Here is a 23343-nt window from a genome sequence, read left to right on the forward strand (position 1 = left end):
GGTAATCTAAAATTAGTCTTAACTCTCCCATTTAATAGACCAAGGAACAGGCTAAACACTCCGTAAAGTACCAAGTTATAACATTTGGATAGAATCTCATTTCTCCTAACTTTTAACCCAGTGTTGTGGGGTATTTTGACTGCACTGTGATACTCCAAGACTGTTAAGTAAATAACAGTTAAATAAAGTTTACCTTGAATCGGAGGAGGGGGAGCAGAGCCAGCAACTAGCTGACCAGAATTAGCCACAGAGAAGCCAGCAATGTGGATAGAGAAGATGCACAGGAAGGAAAGGGTAGGAATGAGAGTTTGAGCTTCCTTTGGTTCTGGGACAAGGGAAGAGACGTGTCTCTTGTGGTATCTCTAGCCAAAAAGCAAGACCAGCTAGTGGCTACTCAACCTCTCTGAGCTAGCAGGTTTTTAACCACAGCCTTTGGCTCCAGAGTCTTATTGATAAACAGAACAACAAAGATTTAATTTAAACCTACATACTGGGACTGGAAGCCCTGCAAACCATGGCCTGAGCAGCTGGTGGGGCTCTGACAGCAGGATTGTGGGGCTGCAGATGATAATTAAAATATCAGATGATTTGTGTGCATCTGCTAAGATGACAGAAAAACATCCACCTAGGATCTAGGTTGGCCATTTTTATTGTTGTCACATGACCTGGTCTCACTCTCAGTCTGTCTTGTCTCTTACATCTTTCATCCTAGCATCCTCCACCACTAGCTCATCCATGGTCTTCACCTGTTATATCTTATCACCAAGCCTGTCAAATCAACTCCCATAAAAAGCTCTTCTGACCATCCCTCTTGAGACTTATAGACTCACATTCTAGGCACGGACCACTGCACCAGCCTCCTGTTACCAGTTCCTGACCCATGGACCCCTGCACCAGCCTCCTGTTACCATTTCCTGACCCATGGACCCCTGCTCCAGCCTCCTGTTACCAATTCCTGACAGATAGGCAGTACCATCACTCAGCTCCAACCCTTGTTCTTCCCATTGTTTTGCCTCCAGCACATCATCACTCTGCTGTTAAGTGTTCTCCTGCTTCTCTATCAGTCCTGCTTAGCATCCACACTCAGTTCTGGTGCCAAAGGCTTGGGACAGTAGGCACCACTTAAACGGAGATATGGAGCAGAATGTTCTGGAGTAACGGAGAATGTTCTTACTCCTACCCCCACCACTGTGGTCCAACCAGCTGGCGTAGACAATGCTGTTTATGAAGGACTGGGAGAGGTAGTCATTTTCCAGGTAGTAGGCAAGAAGAGGGTTTCAGATGAAAGCCTATACAAGGACTGGTGGGGCTGTGTATAGGTGGTTGTTTCTGGAATCGAGACTGCACATTTGAGGGTAGGGATGTGTGAAAGATGCAATGACATACAAGCCATATGTGACTGGCTCAGTCACTGGAATCCATGGTTTCCTGCCTCCAACAGGTTCTCCCTGGATCCTCTCACTTGGCAGGATTCAGTTCCCGTGGTCTTCCTGGTTGTCAGTGCCAAAAGTGGAGCATGGTCAATGGCGAGCAAATTAGCAAGCTCTCGGGGTTGGTGGTGGGGTAAGGCTAAGTATGACTAAGCATACCAACAGAGCTGTGCTGTGTGTCTTTTAGGCTCTATATTGATTCATTTCCTAGCATAGTGGATGCTGTCCTCCCAATTCTTAGACTTTCAGAATTAGTGAGTGGGCTGCTGAAATGTGGACCATAAGGGGGAAAAAAATCCAAAAAAAAAAAGCCTTTAAAAAACCCCTTTGAATCTCATGTTCAAAGTACCCAACACACTCATTACCTTTACTCAATGAGACACACACACTTGCTTATTTTTATTTTCCTTTATTCTGTGCAAGAAGCTTTGGATATTCTAAGACATCATTTGCATATCCCTCATCTATATTTTACATCTTGTTCTATAAGGAAACTATTAACACACACAGTTCTAACACTTCACAACGTATCTGTCAAGCAGCAAGATGACAATGCGTCACAGCACAGGACAGAAGGGAAAGCACAGCAGCAGTATTTGGTGAATGGTTATGCATAGAACTGGCGTGGAGGTTAATGCTAGCGCGTCCTCCACAGGTAGCTTGTGCTCTGACAAACGGAGGTGCAGCTTCTATACTACAGGGTAAAACACGTAACCTGCTAGACGTCTCCAGCTCTGGGACACTTTAAGAGCAGACAATAAAGGGGGCTTTGATTTAGACTCCATACCCCAATGCCATTCTACAGTCGCCTGAGCTTTTCTGAGCTCTGAGTTCATTGGCTTTATGAAGTCAGCTTCAAATGTAAAAGCACTTGGTTTACCAGTCAACACTGGTAAACCTGTCACATTCAGACACCTTCTAAGGAAAACTGACTTTAAAAAGAGATTGCAATGTGGACTCAGAATTTCTATCTAACTTCAAACATTGTCCCTCTTTAACATGAAGCATGTACTGCTTTCCATCACGTTTTAGATGTCGGTACATGCATAGTCTAAACTTTTAGCAAAATACCATTTTGAAATGGTTAAGACTAATCTAAACAAAGAGGTCAAGGTGTCCATGAAATCGCTATCCAGTATCTACTTCCACTGTGAGAAAGAAGCCATTCAGTTCAAATACCATCTTCAGGTGTGTGTTAATGCTTCAGTTAACTGTAATAGAAATCTTCAGTGTTTTGGCATTTAAATCTGAGCCATGCTACCACGTGGACAATTTGCAAACAAATAAATATGCATGTGCGCGTGCACACACACACACACACACACACACACACACACACACACCTTCAGAGGCAAACCACAGATTTGGGAAGGGCTGGTTGCGAAAGAACTGCAACAAGCTACCTGAGTCCTCAAGTTTCTAATCGATCCTCAAAGAGATGATGTCAGCAGGCAAGGCTCTAGTATTTGGATGCTGTGTCTTTAAACTCTGAAGTAAAGCACACCCCTTGCACTGAGAGCCTGAGAACACAGGTGTGACAGTTATAATAGCCACAAACGCACTTAAAGAGGAAACAGGACAGAAAGCCACAGCACATGAGGAATCCTGGAGGGACAGTGGTTTCTCCTCTTTCTAGGTGGGGTAAGGAGATTCATGACCACAATTCTACACAAAGGACTACGCCTTAGACTCTTCACACTGGCATCCGAAATGTCTTTACTTTCTTTAAACCACACAACTATGAGCTCTTACAGCATACGATATTATTTCTCGGGCCAAACAGTTTTTATTAAAGCTTTATAAAATATGCTGGAGACATAAATACCAATAAATAATTTTCTATATGTATCTTTACAGAGATTAGTTTGGGCCCGGTTATAGATGGGGGAATTACATCAGTTCCCATTCTTTAATACTGACACAACAGAGAGCGCACCCGCAGCTTCAAGTTTTTCCTGTTGCCATATAAAACCTTAGATACCAACAGCAAAACATGAAAACCTGGAGCTCAGAACATTAGATTATGAAAAAAAATCTAATGTAAACCTCCGGGTACCAAGATGCCTTGGGGCATCTTGACCCACTTAGTGATATTTAGTTAGTATAAGATATAGCAAAAATCAATGCTAGAAACAATGCCACTGTTCTTTATGCCTTCTGGTCATATTATGTCCCATAAAGAAGTCAGAACAAGCCAGGCAGTGGTGGTGCACACCTTTAATCCCAGCACTTGGGAGGCAGAGGCAGGCGAATCTCTGTGAGTTCGAGACCAGCCTGGTCTACAAGAGCTAGTTCCAGGACAGGCTCCAAAGCTACAGAGAAACCCTGTTTTGAAAAAAGACAGAACAACTGCTCCACACTCAGCTGCGGGCATCTTCCCCAGAAAACGTATAAATGATGACTGTCCTCTAAAGCTTCCCTTCCAGCGCACCCAAAGGGCTATGATGTCTACAAGCAGATCTTTAGGAACTCAACTTGGGGCCGTGCCAGCAGACAGTTAACAGACAAAACCTGCCAGGATGAAGAATGAGGTATCAAACAAGATTAAACACAGCCATGAAGGACAGAAACCAGGAAAGGAACTTGGCTTTGCAGTTCATTTCTGTCTAGAGCAGACAACACTAGAAGGTTCATTAATCCATCTCTCTTCTCTAGTAAACAGTCCAAAGTTCACTTAAAACAAACAAGGACTCCTGGCAAGAGGCAGTTTACACAAGTAAGCAAGTTTTTTTCAACCACTACTGTTTCAAGCCCTAGTGCTCTTTGAGGTCGGAAGTATTTTCTCCACAACACAAGCCCAGAACATAAAGTCGCCATATAAAGGGGGGACCAAGCTTACTCTCCTTAAAGGAGAAGACAGTTTTTAGATTCCTAACTACAACATTAGAACCCCCAACAGGTTTACCCCAAAAGTATTTCATAGAAAATAACTGTTAACACTGTAAGACTTATAATTAAGCTCTCCAATAAATAACTGCTATCTTGAAAAGTAAATTTACAAATTATCACTTTTACTTAATTTAGGTGGCCATCAATTAAGATGCACCATATGTATCTCTTAAGAAAAAACACTGCCCAGTAAGCTATGACATATGCTTTGTATCACAGAAAAAATGTTTTATTTTGTATTTATCCCGTATTCTAAAATATCTATATCACATAAATCTCGTGTCTACGTGAAGAACGTGTGAAATAAACTGGGTAAGTTATGAACTGTAACTTCACATTCCGAGTCCCCTTCTTCCAAACCACTTTTCAAATCAGTCATGGGGATCTGAATCTTCCCATACATGTCAAGAGTGTTGCTCGTGTGGCATTTCCTGAAGGGGTGCCTACCACTGCCTCTGTCTAATACCAGCAGGCAGCCTTGGATAAAATGTTTGATATCTTAATGGCAGTCCTCTCCATGAAGTGGCCATGCCAGTCTCTCCTTGCTTTGAAGTTTTTTAGATCATTTCTGAGGATTTTGGCAATTTCTCCTGCCTTCGACTGCAATTGCTTGGCGTGAAGATGGACAACTGTTTTGCAAGTGCCTTGCTGACAAAATGCAGCACAGCTTCATCAACTGTGGGTATCTTCCTTTCTCAAGTCCTCTAAAGCGTTGTGTTGTTTCTTTGCAAGGAAACAGAACCATGATCATTTCTCCAGCAGCAACTGTTGGCATCACTGATATCAAACAAGCTCCACTGCTGTTTCCATGGTTTTCTGCGTACACAATAACCTTCCATTTCAATGCTGACTCACAGTACTTTTTGAAGACATTTTAAAAATGCCAGCTAGACCTGACACATTTGATATCAACAATATACACATCGGCTGAGGTAATGACACTGTAACAAGCTGCAAATTCACATATGCATGAGCTGGGATAATGACAAGACTACCACCTGGTCGACAGTAGTGAGATACGTCCCGATTTAGGATAAGTTAAAATGCCAAGAAAAGGGTACATTTTATGACTAATAACATTTTTTTTCAAGCCTGAAATGTTTACAGATTTTCACCAGTGCAAAAAAAAAAAAAAAAAAAAAAAAAAAAAAAAAAGCCAAAGAGTAAGAGTGTTAAGTAGACCTAGTGAAGCAAAATATCCAAGATGAAATCTGTAATGGTCCAATTTGGTTTAAATTCCCTTTATTTCTTTATGGCTTACGTGTAAATCTTCTTTTGAACTGGACATAAATCCAATTGCAAATGTTCCTCGGTCACTTAGTAACTTTCCGAGCCAGGTCACTGAAGACAGAGGTTCACGACTGCCTTGGACCATATTCTAGGACAGTGGGTGTCTGGCTAGTGGCCCTCATCAGCAGGTGCCCTTCTCTGGCGAGCAGATCTGATCCTCTGTGGTGAAGCTGAAGGGTCTTCTTCTGTTTCAGACCCTGAAGGCTCATGATCTCCTTCCTGGGATCCTGTGTCTCCCACCAGTTCCCGTAGAAACTTGAATTTAGATAAAAATAGATGCCATACGAAATACCAACCTAAAGAAAGACAAAACCATCCAGACAAATTATTATACCGTTTCAGCTCAGAACACTACAGTAAACTGAAAAGTCTATTACAAAGAAGTATGTAGACAACACAGGGCACTTACAACATGCGAGGCCCTGCTGAGAAGTTCACAGAACAGCATAAAATACTTAAAGTTCATGATAGAAAAATAAAGCCTGTGAGTCAACAGTGTAAGTACAAAATTTTCAGAAAATGACATCTTTACATCATCCAATAACAGATCAGTCAACTAAGCCAAAGTCAGCTTTCCCCACAGCGTTAAGAGCAGAACACCTGAGAAGCCAGGGGAAGACAGTCACCGCACCAGCGCTTTCTGCCACTGTTTCCTTCATGTCATTTATTCAAAAAGGCCAGCAGGCCAGAAAATCCAATGGCTTTTCCAACTCCGTGTTAAACCAGGCCAAGAGGCTGCCACTGAGGGGCAGTGTTCAATTTGTCTTGTTCCCTACCGTCACTTGGGAAAACGAGCTTAACACTCACTCCTTAGAGCATAAAGACTAACTTGGGAGCCTTCCTCCATTTCTTGGGTTTTGTTGTTTCTTCAGACTGAATACTACCTGTTAATCAAACCCTAAATATGTCAACTATGTGTATAAATGCCCAAGTTCTGCAAAATAACATTTTAATGACATTTCAAATTAACATGCTCAACTTTTACCCAAAATTCCCTGATAAACAGACAGAGGATTAGAGAAAGGAGCATAGGATGAACCACTTCTGACCTATAGTTCACAAAGCTGAGCTTGCCTCTTTAGGGCTGTGGGAGGAGCCACCTAGAGGGTTTAGCTGTCTGTCACTTAAGTTTTCTATAAACTGCTCAACTGACATGAATTCAAATTTAATTCAAAGGGAAATCTGAGGTAGCTTTTGTTCTTTAAAAATTAAATTTTTAAACTCATACCATAAAGTTTATCCTTTTGAAGTATACAACTTAATCGTTTCTGGGATATTCATAAGGCCACATGATCAACACTGCTGAACTCTGGAGCCTGTGCACCAACTCTAAGAGAATCCTCCAGAGTCATTAACGGCTGGAGAAGGATTTCTGATGACCGAGAACTTATCTAGCTGTATATAAAGTCCTGGGTTTGAACCCCAGCACCACATTAAAAAAAACAAGGCATGGTGTGGTGTTGCACACCCATAAAACCAGGCGTGGTATGGTGTTGCACACCTAGGATCCAAACACTTGGGAAGTGGAAGCAGGGGGATCAGAAATCAAAGGTTATCCTTTATATAGCGAGTCTGAGGTAGCCTGGGTTATGCGAAACTTTTAAAAAAGCAAAAAGCACCCTGGTATTCCATAAGAACCTCCCAGCGTTGCTGGAGGTGATAGCTCACACCTTTAAGCCCAGCACTCAGAATGCAGAGTCAGGTGGATCTCTGTATGTTCAAGACCAGTCTGGTCTACAAAGTAAGCTCCAGGCCAGCCAAGGCTACACAGTAAGACCTTGCATAAAAAAAGAAGAAAACCTATAAAACAAAAAGCTGAAGACAGCAACAGTTGTCAAAGGCTTTGGATATAAGGACTTTCCATTATAGTCCATGCTCTCTTCCTCCCAAGCTGCACTGCCAGTAACAACAATGTAAACGGCTTCAGTGACAGCCAACATGCAGGAGGCAGGATGTGGCACAGCAAACAGCAGCCGTGCACCAGTCTCCTCCCAGCTAGCCATCACTACTGTGCACTACATCACCACGGATCTACCACTATGAACATGTTACATAATGTAATCAGTATCTGGCCTTTGTGTCTGGCTCTATCTATACGACCCTCTTTTCAAGGTGCATCCTTGTTGGTGGCTTGCACTATATCCAGCCATTTCTCCACATCATCACCCACACTTCTTAGTGCCACCCATACACACAGTCCCTCTAGGTATGAAATGGCACACTACAGTGGTGGCTTTGACTTTCATTGGTTTACATAACTAATAACATGTTCCCACCTTAATTTTTTAACTATTTGTCAATTTTTTTTTGCTTTGCTTTTGAGAAAATGTCTAACCAATTCTGCATAGTTTAAAGGGAGGGACTGTTTTGATTTGATTTTGGTTGCTTTTCTGTTATTTTGTTTTTTTAACTTTGAGCTGTAAGCTCTTATATGTTCTAGACAGTAGATGTTTTCCCCCCGATTTCAACCAGTGTCTTTCAGTAATTTTGGAATGATTTTTGAAGAACAACGTTTAGTTCTGATGAGATCCAGTAAATCCCTGAAACACAGCTTCCTGGGCTGTTGGTGTCACATACAGAAAACTACCGAATGATTCAAGATTAAGATTTACACTTGTCAATCTTCTAAAAGTTCGACAGATGTAAACACGTAAGCCATTGGCCTACTGTTAATATGACAACAGAGATGGGTCCATATTCCTTTGTTAGCATATGTATATCACATTACCCAGATCATTTATTGAAAGGACTATCCTTCTCTTGGAAACTTGGTCAAAAGCCAGTTTATGACGGTAATTGTCTTCTGGACTTTAGTTCACCATATGCTGATCCTAAGCTGACACGCACTATCTGAACTATGGTAGCTTTGCATTGCATTTTGAAGCCAAGAAGTGTATGTCTTCCAACTTTCTTCTTTCCCAAGATTATTTTGACTACTTGGGTCCCTTGCATTTCTAAGTGATCTCAGAGTCAAGGCAACAAGTCTGTAGGTCAAAGTGGGGCCTGCACTGCTTCTATAATGCCATTCTAGTCAACCAAAATGTTACGAAAATGAGCACACATGGTTATATTGTTCATACACATGTATGTGCATGTGTGTATGGAGGCCAGAGGTCGATGTCAGTGTCTTCCTCTATTGCTCTGGGATTACAGATGTGCAACACCACTCCTGGCTTTTTGTGCAATGCTAGGAATATTAACTCAGAAACTGCAAACATAAATGTAAATTCACGGCCGGGCGGTGGTGGCGCACGCCTTTAATCCCAGCACTCGGGAGGCAGAGGCAGGCGGATCTCTGTGAGTTCGAGACCAGCCTGGTCTACAAGAGCTAGTTCCAGGACAGGCTCCAAAACCACAGAGAAACCCTGTCTCGAAAAACCAAAAAAAAAAAAAAAATGTAAATTCACTATCAGAAAATTCAGTTCAAAGAGGTCTTTACATCCTTTAGACCAAATATTCTATAAAGAATGAGGAAAGCGATGGGTAACACGATGCCTCTGACTGAAAAGCATTCACTATTGTCCTGCAGGGGATGGAGAGGGACCGAGTGAGGGCTGGTGGGAAGCTGCTCAAAACACACACACACAATTTTTGTTTGCTTGCTTTTTGAGACAACATCTCATTTTGTAGCCCAGGTTGGCCTGGAACTTGAAGTTTCATCCAGGCTGGCCTTACACTTGGGACAATTCTGATGTGCAAGCGTTCCAAATGAAATTACAGACACACTAACATATCCAACTCACAAACAAATCTGCTAGTTAAAGTCTAACTAAAGTGCTGGACTTGGTGGTGCCTATTATCATACTTCAGAGGTGAGCTGGAAACAGGAGAATCCTGAGCTCCATACGGCTAGCCTGAGCTATAGAAAGACCCTGAATCAACACAAACCTTCCCTGATTCCTTTAAAGCATTAACACACGTTATCTTGAGTGAATGTCAACACTGCAGGAGGCTCCAACTGATAGAGCAGAGTTACTTGGGTGTGGTGGCAAGGAAGGGCCATAGTTTCCCTCTGAGGTACAAGTTCACTGTAAACATAGGCACAGTCAAAACAACCCAATGTAATGATTCTACTTAAAGACACCTGGTTGTAGCAATTCCTAAGCATATCATTCAAACTTCAAATCTTCTAGGGAATTCTCAGAAACTAGATTCTCGAGGACTTGCCTCACAAACCCCAAGTCAACCTAGGAGCTGTGCTTACTCAATTTTATTTGTTTGCTTTTTGGCACAGCATCTCACTATATGGCTCTGCCTGTATTGGAATTTATTATGTAGACCAAGCTGCCCTCAAACTCAGAGATCTATCTGCCTCTGCCTCCAGTGGGCTGCAATTAAAGTGTGTGTCACCATGCCTGGCTGCCCTTACTCATTTTGAAGTTCCATAGATTATTCTAATGTACATGCAAGTTTGGGAAACACAGAAATGGCTGTCAAAAAGTAGATCTAACACATTGCCAAGGAAAAGGAGAAAGTGAGATTCACGGTTGATGTCCATGGGGAAGAAATAAAGAACCAGCTGACTAGAAAGATCAGAGTGCAGAGCTAAGCCACTAGAGAGGCCAAGCAGTGTAGGCACACATGTTTAATCCCAGAGGCAGAGTCACCTCTGTTAGTTCAAGGCCACCCTGGGCTACACAAAATTGATCCAGTCTAAAAGAAAAACAGTTCACACAAAGGTGATCCCAGCACTTGAGATCCCATGCCTTTAATCCCAGCACCACGGAGGTAGAGACAGGAGGGATATGACTGGGTAGAGAGAGGAACATAAGGCAGGAAGAGACAGGAGCTCATTGCAGACTGAGGATGGATGCAGTCTGAGGCAGAGGCAGTCTGAGGACAGGATCGCCCTTTTGGTCTGATGATTTGGTAGAGGTAAAATGTCTCCCTTGTGGCTGGTTGCACTGCTTCTCTGATCTCTGTTTTCACCCTCTAATATCTGACTCTGGGTTTTTATTAAGAACAATTAGAATTCGTGCTACACAACACCTCAATTAGAAAAAATTTTCCCCAACTATCGCCAATGAGTTGGGTGATGTCACAGGAAGGAAGTGCACAGATGAAATAACAGATATAATAATGATCAGAGCTGTTTAAATGACCCCCCCTAAAACTCATGAGGAGATGTACTTGAAATCTTAACAATTTAAAGAAGGGATTAAGAAATAAGCTAATATCAGCATAGAGGGAATGAATATATTAAGTATCACAAGGATAGATTTGTCTGTCTCTCCTCTGTTTGCCCTTCTACCCTACAATGCCACAGCAAAGGCCCTCACTGGGTATTAGCACTACAGTCTTCCACAGCTATGTACCCAATGAACATCTAGCATTTATGATTTACCTAGTGTGTGGGGTTCTGCTGTAGCAACAGAAAATAGATTAAGCAGATGGTCAGAGTTAGGCAAAAACTAACTCTATGCTCTAGAGTTGAGCTGTGTCTGCTCCATAGAATTGTTTAATATAAGAAGTGTGTTTGGAGCTCACTCTCCTGTACACTTGGCAAGTAAGAAAACACAAATGCAATGAAGCTTCACCCTTGACACATTACTAGACAGACAAACACATCAAATGGGTCAGGTGTGTGTATGAGGTGTGGGAACTATGAAGCAAGAGCCACACAGACACAGGACATTATTAGCAGTTCAGATTCACAACTTCAACTTAGCCTAAGAGTAGATTGGCCTAACTGGACTCTGGGCTGTGGGATAATAACTTCTCCCAGGTGTGTGCATGTCACAGGGGAACAGGATAGAAGAAGAAACTTATGAAAACCTAGATGACCTTTTACTGAAAAGTATTTACCTCCTTAGACCCTTAGTATATGGGCTAGCTCACAGAAGCACAGCTAACCAGATCCCTGCCACAGAACAAACTCCTTGCTTTCTCTTGTTCTATGGACATGGCTCTTGCACCATGTCCTGGGATTTAGAAAGAAAAACAGCAAGGAGAAAAAGGGGAGGAGAAAGGGAAATTCCATTTATGCATAATCAAACACCAAGGCTGTGTGTTAAAATGAGTTCTTCACATGCTTGTAAAAGGAAGGTTCAGGCCTTGCTCCGCCCTTAGACTAATAAGCACTATAAGTCAGAAAATCTGGCTGGTGACAGAGGCCCTGGGTTCTGGGACAATAAAAGGTGACTCACTTATGTATGCCAGTAATTAAGTATTAGAACAAGGGTAAATGCTATGAAACACACTGTAAGGACTTCTACAGATAAACGTGCCAGAAGGGTAGAGATCATAGATGAGCTAAACACTTAACCATCACTATCTATATAACTAAAAATTCACTATCAGTAGTGTTCACGCCACACAGTGAATTTACATTCAACATCTCTCCTAATCTTCATAACCTCTCTGAATTAGTTAAGGCCGCCAACCATTACTCCCATTCCTACAAAAAAGACTCAAAGGTTAACAGGGGGGTTTTGTTTTGTTTATTTTAAGCTAAGAGACCAATTGGTTAAAAATCTGAGAGAAAAACAACACAGGGCAAGCAAGCTCTAAGTTCCAGCAACTGCTGAGAGGGAGTAGACAGAAAAAAAGGAAGAAGGTCTCGTGCCTTGGGTTCAGCAGGAGGCTGGAAGGCAGCTGTGCTGGGAGAGGCTAGAGACAGACTATACAGAGTATAAGCAGGTACACTTAAGATCGGGCCGGTACGTGCATAGAAAGAGGAAAGGAAAAGTCACTTTTTGAGTCAGAACTCAGAAAAGTGAGCAGTTCTGAGAATCCTGCAGAGGAGAGCAAGGAAGGATTGTAGGAGCCAAAGGGGTCAATGACATCATAAGAAAACGGTCCACAGAATCAACTAACCTGGACCCATAAGGGCTCACAGAGATTGAACCAACCATCAGGGGACCTGTATGGGTCTGACCTAGGCCCTCTGCATATATGTTCTAGTTGTGTAGCTTGAGGTTTCTGTGGGACTGCCAACAGTGGGAGGAGGGGCTGTCTCTGACTATTTTGTCTGCTTGTAGGACCCTTTCCTCCTACCGGGTTGTCTCATCCAGCCTTAGTATGAGGGGAGGCGCATGTTTTATTATAATTTGATATACCACATTTGGTTGATATCCCTGGGAGGCCTGCCTCTTCCTGAAGGGAACGGAGGAGGAGTGGGTTTGGGGGGAGAGGAGATGTGTGTTGCGGGGAGGCTGCAGTTAAGCTATAATATGTGAGACGGGAAAAAATTTAAAAAAGAAAACTGAGCAGGCTTTTACAAGTAAAGATCTATAAGCAACTGCCGTTTATTGCCCCCACCCTCTTTAAGATGGGGTCTTAAAAGATATGGTAGCCCAGACTGGCTTCAAACTTAGAGATTGAGATCCTCTTGCCTCAGCCTCCCAAATGTTGGGATTGCCATGCCTGAGTAACATTTATCAAAGAGAGCCTTACTTAGGACAGAGCAATGAATTCAAGTCTATCAGGTTATTGGGTTTTCATGGCAGAAGTATGGCAAGGCACCATTTCAGGGATAATCACATCCACTACAGTGGGATGTCTGTGATGGCCCAAATTCACACACTGCAACACAAGCCCCACTGTGACTGCACTGGCGGCTGGCCCTCTGAGAGGTGACGAGGTCAGAAAGTACGGTTCTCATGAAAAAATCTGGCACGGTCACTAATGCCTGTGTCACCAGTGGATTCTGTACATCTCGGGTTGACTGGTCTGATAGGATTGCTCAGTGTCTTTGTAAAAAGGCACCTGCAGTTGGGTCTAGGTTCTGTAGTTATATTAACCAGCAGGAATCTTCAGTTAATACTGGCCCTCAATAGTCAGTTGATACGCATTTTAAATCCTTACATTTGTCTGAAGGAATGGTGCATGCCTCTAATCCCAGCACTCAAGAAGCAGAGGCCGGTGGATCTCTGTGAGTTCAAAGTTCACCCGGTATACATAGGGAGTTTTAGGCCACACAGGGCTACATTTTTGAGACCCTATCTCAAAAAACAAAACCAAACAAAATCCTTAAATTCTCGTACAGTTTTGTGAGGGAACATTGGGGGAGGGGGGGAGAAAGGCACCTGATGTCTGTTTCTGCATCTACTCTGCTTATAAGTTACGGTTTGGGGAGTGTTGGGGGTCCGCTGAAGCTCTGTAGCTTACTTCCGGAAGAAACAGCATCTGTGGAGAGGATAATCCCCAGAAATGCCGTCTGAATGCTGATGTGACACTTTTTTTTTTTACATCTTTTGTTGTTGGTATTAACATTTTATCTGTTAATAATAATTAAGTAAGGCTAGGTAAATCATAAATTAAAGTCAAATTTTTAACAAACCCATCACTTTCAGATGGTTCCAGAACCTTGAATTCTTACACGGGCAAACCGAAGCTCAGCTTGCCATCAATAGTGAAGCCAAAAGAGTCTACCTACTCTAAAACAATTGGCCTCTAACTAGAAATTCCCCGTATTTCCAGTATTTTCTACCTTGTTTGCTTCCAAGTGCCTTTTGTTCGGGCACTTTGCCAAGCCCAGCACTGTGAGGCATGGTGCTGCCTTGACTTAAATCTATTTTCCTCCGACCAGAGTAAACTAAAACCATGCTTGCTCTTTGAAAACCCACTTCCCAAACACTGATTAATTCACACCTACTCACCTGCAATTCACCAGGTAGCTCGCTATCTGTGAACATGTATTTATCAGAGGCTGGAACATGGCTCAAAGCGGTCCCAGGTCTGACTGAGTCAACTTGGTACACTCTACACTCTACTACACCTGTGAATCGGCGTGCCCGGCACAGCATAGCCTGGACCTCAGTACTACACCTGCCAGTGTGCTCAGGCTGAACCAGGGGGCACAGCCTTGCCAACTTACAGAGAGGTTGTGACCTCAGGTTAACACAACCGCTCTCCTCATACTCTGACTTCCTTGGACCTATGTGAACGTGAGTTCTAGACCAGCCCTAAAGTTTCAAAGCTCACGTGCTCTTTTCAGCCTCACTGCTGCCAAATCACACTACAATCACAGAGCCACTGGCATTCCCAATTCTACTACTGTGTCCTTCGCTAGAACTGTCGTCGACACAGCATAAACCTAACTGGATCCCTTCCTCCAGGCTGTAGCTCTAAGAGCCTGGAGAATCTGGACATTTCCATAAAACCTCTTCGCTGCCTACACCTGTCCCAAAATCTTGATGCCCCTTGCACTCATCATCACCTCATCCCAGCTCATTGGTCATGAGCTGCAAACGGACTCATTTATTCATTCTTTCATTCAAACACTAGCCAGCGCCTGCTATGGTCCAAATGCTATCATGCTGCAATATGAATGCCCAATGACAAGGAAATCTACAAAGAGCAAAGGAAGGGGAAAAGATGGGGACGCTGCTATCTTCAGAGAGGCAGGGAGCCTCACCCACAGCTGAGACAGTAAGTGCCCATGGCCTGGGAAAGCTGCAGAAGAATCTCTGAAGCGCAGTTCCAGCCACGCTAAGCCTGAGATAGCCGTGGCACTCACTGGTTGTGACAGGGTTCTGGTAACATGACACTCCTATCACGTAGGCTGGTCTTAGGGAAGTGGAGTTCCAGGGCTCCGTGCCAAATCTACTCTTCATGATAGTACAGAGATAAACTCGTGAAGTCTTGGGGGAATGGGGAAGGAGGGGGATAAAAGAGAGCACACAAGCCACCTGATGAACTTCACCTGAGAGCAGTGTCCCCACATAAATGGACCTCTTCAAACACCTGCAGTGTTTCTGAATGACTAAACTGGAGTCATCTTCCAGCTTGTGGCTTAAAGACCCAACCAGAGTGTGCTTATCTTTGTACCTCCGAATACATATCAAACATTTAGGTGAATAGGTATGACACCTAGCTCAGAAACCAGGAAATGAGGAAGATTAAACTCATCCAGCAGCGTTTATAGGAACCAGAAGAGCATGTTTTAGGTGAGGCTGTGAGATAACTAGCGGTTTACGTAACAGAGAATCTGCCAGAAGTGCTGGCCCAAGCGGTAGATCCTAGACTTCCAGAGGCAGAGGCAGGCAGGTATCTGAGAATTCCAGGTCAGCCAGGTACACAGTGAGACCCTGTCAAAAAACAAAACAAAAAAACCACTTTCCAAGTTGATAGATACACCAAGGGATTTCTGGTTTAGTAAGGACAGCCACTCTGCAAGGAGCTAAGAGAGGCCCTCCAACAGTAAGTAACACAGAACAAAGGAAACCTCTGTTTTTTACAGGCTTTTAAAGGGGAAGGGCCCTGAGTTTTTCAGCCTGGTCGACCTGTAGTCTGGAGGATGAAGTCCTCAGGGACACAGGTGGGGCTCTGCTCACTCTGAACCCCAGACCACCCTCCCCAGCAAACGTACCTAGGAATCCACTCAATAAGTTATCCATTTGAGGCGATCCTGGTTCATACCACACATGACCACTAATACTGGAATTGAATGATTAGCAGAGGGGTTTTCCCCCACTCTTCAGATGAGGGCCTAGTATGTTATGTGCCAGGCATTTGCTAGGGTCTGGAGACACTGTGCAAAGCAAATGAGGTCATCACACTGCTTATGTTCTAACTGGCCACGGTAAATAACAGACTGCCATTGTCTCAACCTTCTGAACAAACCGGGCTGAAATCAGTCATTCTTGCTAAAGTTGCCCGTCCTAAAGCTGAAACTATTTACCTGACCTTTCTCAAGACCAGGATTAAAGAGATGCCAAGAAATCAGTCGTAGATAAAAGCCCAGTCTCCAACAGCCACCAGTTTCAACTGGCATGCTAATCAAGTTCTTTCTGCCTTAATCGTTAGACAACACACACACACACACACACACTCCTACCTACCTCTTGAGTAATTTCTATTAACCAGTTGTGTAGTGATATTTCATTTGTATTTTAATAAATAAATTAGTTTGACCTGAAGGTCAGAAAAGCAAAATAGCCAGCCACTAGCTCTTACCTCTACCTCAGTCCAAAATGGTGATCCTGACTCCAGGAATCTCAGAATGAGATTGTGTGTGAATTGTCTCCTCCTGATTTATAATCCTCTCTAGGGCTGGGATTAAAGGCATGCACCACTGAGATTAAAAGCATGCACCACCCAGTTTCTATGGCAAACTAGTATGGCTACGGGAATTAAATGTGTGCGTTACCACTGCCTGGTAACTGTAATGTTGACCGGGGGGCTGTTTCACTCTCTGATCTTCAGGTTAAAATATAAATGAAATGCCACTACACAGTTGTTTTTACAGGTGTTCACCAATCTCCACCTTACAAGGCAATGAGCAACCTGCTGTTTGTACTTCCTGTCTAAAAACACCAATATCTTCTACTAAAACCATCAACACCACTTTGTAAAATAAATACCTGATTCTAAAATAAAAAGAAATTATGACACATACACACCACCTTGCTGTGCTAGGAACACTACTGAACTCCTCCAGCCCTCTGCTCTGTGTTTCTGTGTGACAAGTCAGTCAGGACACCATGGGCATGCTTTAGATGGTGGAAGAGACCAGCACAACCCCAAGTGTCAAGTCCCCCCATCAGCCTCCCTGTGAGCTAGTGCCTCAGCCACAGATGCAAAAGGAGAAAAGAATCAGGTGAAGCTCCTGGACTGAGTCACTGCCACAGGCTCCTGAGGTTGTTAGCAGATCACTCCCAGCATATTAAGTGGGGCTGAGTTCTCTACTGCAAGTGCCTAAATCCATCCTTAATAAATTATCAGTTGTCTTTTAAAAATCTGATTTAAAAAAATCTGTGGAGTAGGTGAGATAAGGGAGCTTAATCCGCTACCAGTGTGAACAAAAACCAACAAACCTGTTCTCTGAACAGAAACATGGGTCAGGCCCTGACTTAAACCCCAGCCTCCAACTTCTGTTCAGATCCACACTGAGGATCTTCTAGCCCCAGGCAGCCCAAGAAACTTACAGAGAAGTTTCTAGTCCAAAACTTAGGCTCTTTGTGATTCCCACCTCTACTGCTTGGTCCAACATAAAAGAGCTGATAAGGAAATGCTCTCGGTTCTCAGATCCAACCGCCATGGATCTGTGGTAGGTGTAGAGCCTGTGCCAGGACTTGGTTCTTTCAGGCTAGATTCTCACCAGCTCACTAAATTCTCCCATTTCAGAGAATCTCCATTATCAATTTGGTTTAATATCACTAAAAACTTAATGGTAGAGAGGTATACCAACTGGACAGAAAATGCAATCAAGAAGCAGAAAAGGCAGAGGAAAGAAAAGTAACTGGCAAGGAGGAACTATGTGGATTCCTCTGGGGAGAAAACCAAATGTTGATACTCTCACAGAACAGCTCTCCATGCTAACAACGAGGGTGTGTGTAAACTAGACTCTGTCATTACCAAATCACTGGGCATGGGTGAGACCAGTTAACAAGAACCCATGGGTGTTTTCTGTTGCTGTTGCTTTCTTGTTTTGTTTCAAGGCAGGGTTTCTCAGTGTAGCCCTGGCTGTCCTGGAATTCCCTTTGTGGGCCAGGCTGACCTTGAACTCAGAGGTCTGCCTGCTACTGGTGGACAAGTGCTGATATTGAAGGTGTGTGCCTCCACACCACTGGGTAAAAAACATTGTTTTGTTTTAATTACCTCATGCTTGAATATGAACATATCAAAACCTCTCTCCAGATAGCTAAGAAAAGAGTTCAGGGTAAAAGCCTGGGTTCCATTCCAAATGAAATAGACAGAAAGCAAAGATAATGCAAGGAAAATAAAACAAAACCGCTTATTTCAGAGGAGAGTAGTTAATTATTGCTAATCTAGAAGAAATTACCTTTTCTAGATGCGGGGAGGGGGAAGAGGATGTCTCAATTGTGTATGTCTAGACAAGGCAAAATGAACCGAGGTTCATCCTGACATTCCAGTATACTGTCAGTGATGAAAAGGCATCTAGAGCCAGAAATCAAGTCACTGGATTTCTCAAAATTAGCCCTGGAAGCTACAAAAAAACAGGCAATAATTGTTAAAGTCTAGATAAAAACAATTTGCAACCTCAGGTCTACTCAGAGTACTGATCAAACATCAGGCCTGAAAATCAAACATGCACCTTTTCTTAGTTAGCTCGCTCTTGCAAATGTGACAAAGACGGTACCATGAGATCCAGGGCAGAGTGTGGGACGCAGCAGCAGAGCAAGCTCAGCTCTGTATGAGAATGGCAGCTGCTGAGAATGAAGGGAGCTCCGGGGAGGGGGACCAGCAATGGACTGAACATACAGGAAGCATCGCTCGTGAGTGTAGATTCTGGAGGCTGGAGGGAGAACAAGCAAGAAGTACATACAGAGAACAAAGCACAAGGCGCTAGGGATGGAGCCCACTGTTAGACCACTCGCCTGGGTACATCCACAGCATTGGAAAGATAAAAATAGTGGGTAAAGTTTTAAAAGGCAATTGCTAAGTTCAAGCAAAATGAAACTCTAAGTAGCCAGATTATACTGTTGGTCCAGCAGGGAATGTTTACACAGTCCAAATATAAACCCTGGTAACTAATCTGACCAAAAACTGTCATAAATGGTAAACAGAGAAGGCTACCTCACCTAATAAACACCTAAATTACAGAATCAGGTGTAGCAATGAAGGTTATCAAGACATGAGACCTTGTCTCAGAGGAAAAGGGATTTGGAAATGATTACCAACTACTGTGAACGGAAAACACCAAGGTATATGAAAACGCAAAGTGCTTCTCAGGGAGAAACCTCAATTAAACAGAAGAGGGCTAACTAGTAAGTGAACACCCACTCAGTAATATGGAAATGATTTATTACCCACCTTGACAAAGGGCAGCTTCAGTGAATGGCACAGACAGAACACATGTTAGAATGAATGGAAAAATGAAAAAGCTGAAACAACCAATATATACAGAAGGAAAACCTCCCTAGGAACATGAAATTTGAAAATTAGAATTCACTGTGAGATAGCTCAGTGTTCTCCAGCAAACTCAAGTTTGAGTCCTTAGGGCTAGTCTGATGACAGATTCTGATCCAATGTCTAGTGAGCACTAAACAGAAAGATGATTGAATTGAATGAGATCAGGAAACAGGAAACCCAATCTGAAGGGCAGAGGCTGGTATAACAAAATCTCCAAAATAAATAAATAAATGTTTATATATTTTTTCTTGAAAATTTTCAAAACATTAACCAGTTATCCAAGAGCCAATGGCCATCAGAAGGTAAGAATTATCTTAAAGGCATATGCCTGAACTACTTAGCTACTTTCTACCCTTCTGCAAGGGCTGTAGAAACGGTACACGTCACAGACTGAACTGTGCCCCTTCCCCAATTGGCTCTGTCTGGAAAGGAAATGAGGTCATTAAGGGCCAGGGCCCAGATCCAACGACTGGAATATCAAGTACATGCAGTAAGAAGACCCTGTGAAAGCACAAGAAAAGATGGCCATCTTCAGGCCAAGAAGAGATGCTCTTAAAGCCCTTCGAGCCGCCAGGGCTGTTAGGGAGAAATTTCTGTGGGGTAAGTGAACCCGTCTGTGTTAGTCTGCAAGTAGCTGCTTCAAGATAACATGGCACCCCAGTTCCTAAGTCCAGTATACCTCCTCTCTCTTCAACCTTCAGCCACATTCTCGCCAAAACAAAAGGCCGCTTTACCCTGTCATTAGTTTCCCAACAAGAAACAGTTTGGACGACCTTATAAGTTTTAAAGTATCTTACCTTACCTCTCACCCACTGCGTTTGCTGAAATTAATGGCAAGGCCCGCTTAGAAAAATGAGTAAAGGACGGTGGTGTGTGATGGTGACGCACACCTCGAATCCCAGCACTTGAGAAGCAGAGGCAGGCAAGCTCCTGCCAGCCTGGTCTACACAGCAAGTTCCAGGATGGCTACAAAGAGAAACCCTGTCTCAAAAAACAAAACAACAGCAACAACAACAAAATTCCACAAAACTGATGGCCACTGAAAGTTGAGAAAACGATCAGAATTAAAATGTCTCAGAGCAAGTTGGGCAAGTGTATGGTTTGTATGTCATATTCTCATTCCAAGCGAAAAGGGTAGCATATGCCTTTATCCTTTGTTCATCTAACTAATGCTCAAGGATGTGTTTTATCTTATTTCAAGAACCTTAAGATGGGGGCATGTGGCATGATTAATAAAATACCCAGAGACAGATATTGGGGTACAACCTGAAGGTCAGAAAAGCAAAACAGCCAATCACTGTCTCTTACCTCTACCTCAGTCCGAAGTGGCAATCCTGCCTCCAGGAATCCTCAGAATGAGACTGTGTGAGAGCTGTCTCCTCCCATTTTATATTCCTCTCTAGGGCTGGGATTAAAGGCCTGCACCACTACCACTCAGTTTCTATGGCAGACTAGCATGGCTACTGGGATTAAAGGTGTGCACCACTACCACTCAGTTTCTATGGCAGACTAGCATGGCTACTGGGATTAAAGGTGTGTAGCACGACTGCCTGGTCTGTAAGGCTGATCAGTGTGGGGGCATAGCTTGCCTAGCCTGCCAGAAGCCTGGAGTTCCATCCCTAGGGTTGAATCAACTGGATGGAGTACTCTGGGTCAGCAACTCAAGGTAATCCTCCACAACACAGCAAGTCCAGTACCAACTAGTATACCTGAGGCCCCATCTCAGAAAAAAAAAAAAAAAACTTAAACACCAAAAATTAGTGAAATCATCTATTTACACCACATCAGAAAATTGAGAGAGATTATTTTATTGTTTTATGTCATGAGAAAAGAAATACTGGGCCAGGTGTAGTGGTGCACATATTTTTTTTTCCCCCAAGACATGGCTTCTCTGTAGCTTTGAAACCTGTCCTGGAACTAGCTCTAGTAGACCAGGCTGGCCTTGAAGACACAGAAATCTGCTTGCCTCTGCCTCCCCGAGAGAAGGGATTAAAGGCGTGCGCCACCACCGCCCAGCTAGCACACCCTAGTATTAGAGAGGGTGAGGCAGTTGGAGCTCTGAGTTCAAGGCCAGCCTCGTCTACACAGTAAACTCCAGGCCAGACAAAGCTACATAGTGAGACCCTGTTTAAAAAAAAAAATAATACTACTTTAACTCTTGTTTCACTAGAAATAGTCAAAAATTGTTAGGGTTGGGGGTCAGTTCAATAGTGCCGTCCTTGGTTCAATCAGCATCACTGACAAAAATCAAATACACATATAGGTATATAAACACAAGTGCATAAGTATCTTTCCCAAGTACAGGCATGGGACTGAGCATTAACTATGTAATAATAAGCTCTACGGTATTTATAAAATTTTAACCAAATACTCCATCACGTCAAACACATACTTTGTTCTTATAAATAGCGGTGCTCGTTGGCATCTATTTGAAATACTTTCCAGTTTCTCACAACTGTCTGGCCTCTCTGCTAAGACCTGTGGTTATCAGCTACTGTGCCTAACGAATTGAGAGGGATCAAAAACACACCTTGAGAACAGTTTAACGTCCTCTCATTCTGAGAAGGAAAATACACAAAGCAAACCAAACAGCACCATTACAGCAGAACCAAGAATTAGGTTATCGGACCCTGTTGTTCATTGGTGTTTTTTAGGCTCTGCCGGGTATCACATCTGCTCCAGCTCGGAATTTGGTTAAAGCCTGCACTCGAAGTAAACAACTTCACACGCGCTGGAAATCCAAGCCCAAGCGTGCTCCAACCCTTGGTTAAAGGAAGGTGGTGAAATCTCTCGACCAGGCTCAGAACCTCCAAATGAAAAGGTGAAACCAACCACTTCTTCGATTACAGGCCACGGAGAAAATCTGAGTAGACTGTATGGCATTAATGACACCAAGGACAAACCTGTCCGGGAAGTAGGAACGTGCTACTAGAGTCAGGATGCCAGCCCTGAATGCTGAGCTTTCCTCCGTGATGCCCCAGCGATTGCCCTGAGCAGGAGGCATGGCTCCTCTCAGCTCGATCCTGGGAGGCCAGGTGACCACCGAGAGCCCCAAGACACTTATCCACGCACGCTTTCTCGACGCCCCCCCCCCCCCCACACCTCCACTTACCGCACACCATCAGCAGTAGGACGATCACCAGCGTGGCCACGAACACCAGCAGGGTCAGTCCCACGTTGTGCCACATTTTGAGAGCTGGTGGATGGAAGCGGACTCAGCGACTGATGGCAGGGCGACTGGGCGACATGGGCGGCGGGCGCCCGAAGGCAGCGCCCCCAGGGGGCGGGACTGGGCGGTGCGGGGGCGGCCGCGGCGGGGTCGGCCCGCAGACCTGCCCCCACCTCCCCCGACCGGGGCGACCGAGTCGCGGGAGGAGCCGGGCGGGCCGCGAGGCGCCACTACCGCCTCATCGCTCCGGGGAGCCGGGACCACGGCGTGCAGAGGCCGGCGGCGAACGGACGTGCTGCCATGGCGGCCACCGAAGGGGAAGGCGTGAGCGTGGAGGTGGCGCGGCGGCCGCAAGGCCCTGGCTGCGGCTCCCGCGAGGACCCCACGGCCCTCAGAGACGCCAGATGTCCACCACTCCCCGAGGCTGCCGCAGCTGCTCCTCCACTCCCCCACCCCCTCCCCCGCAGCAGCTCACCGCCAGGCACCCACCCCGCAACGACTCTGCCGCTGCGCGGGGCTTGCTGGGAAATGGAGTGCAAAGCTCAGTGCATGCTGCCGGTATCAGCCCTACAAGGAACTACAACTCCCGGGACTCAACACTGCTCAAGGTTTCGCCTCGCTCTCCTTTTCCAGTCCCCTGTGCCTTTGGTATTCTGGAGCCACCACCTCTGAAGACTGCTGGCTAATGTTCTCAAAAAGCCTGTGCTGTGCGATGGGCTGTCTTCCTTACTAGGCTATGTCGAGGCG

General features: G+C 44.3%; 1 protein-coding gene across 1 annotated transcript; it reads right to left on the reverse strand.

Annotated features, from left to right (window-relative positions):
- Positions 1 to 1823: 1823 nt before the first annotated feature.
- Smim13 (small integral membrane protein 13) lies at positions 1824 to 23058 on the reverse strand. The gene is made up of 2 exons (XM_041632766.1): positions 22540 to 23058; positions 1824 to 5905 (listed from the first exon to the last, which is right to left on the reverse strand). The coding sequence occupies exons 1-2, from the start codon at positions 22613 to 22615 to the stop codon at positions 5718 to 5720; spliced, it is 264 nt and encodes an 87-aa protein (XP_041488700.1). The 5' UTR covers positions 22616 to 23058; the 3' UTR covers positions 1824 to 5717.
- Between the last annotated feature and the right edge of the window lie 285 nt (positions 23059 to 23343).

The sequence above is a fragment of the Microtus oregoni genome, unplaced genomic scaffold (genome assembly GCF_018167655.1).
Source record: "Microtus oregoni isolate MIOR12 unplaced genomic scaffold, Mior012 000042F_ref0000377, whole genome shotgun sequence".
Lineage (NCBI taxonomy): Eukaryota > Metazoa > Chordata > Mammalia > Rodentia > Cricetidae > Microtus > Microtus oregoni.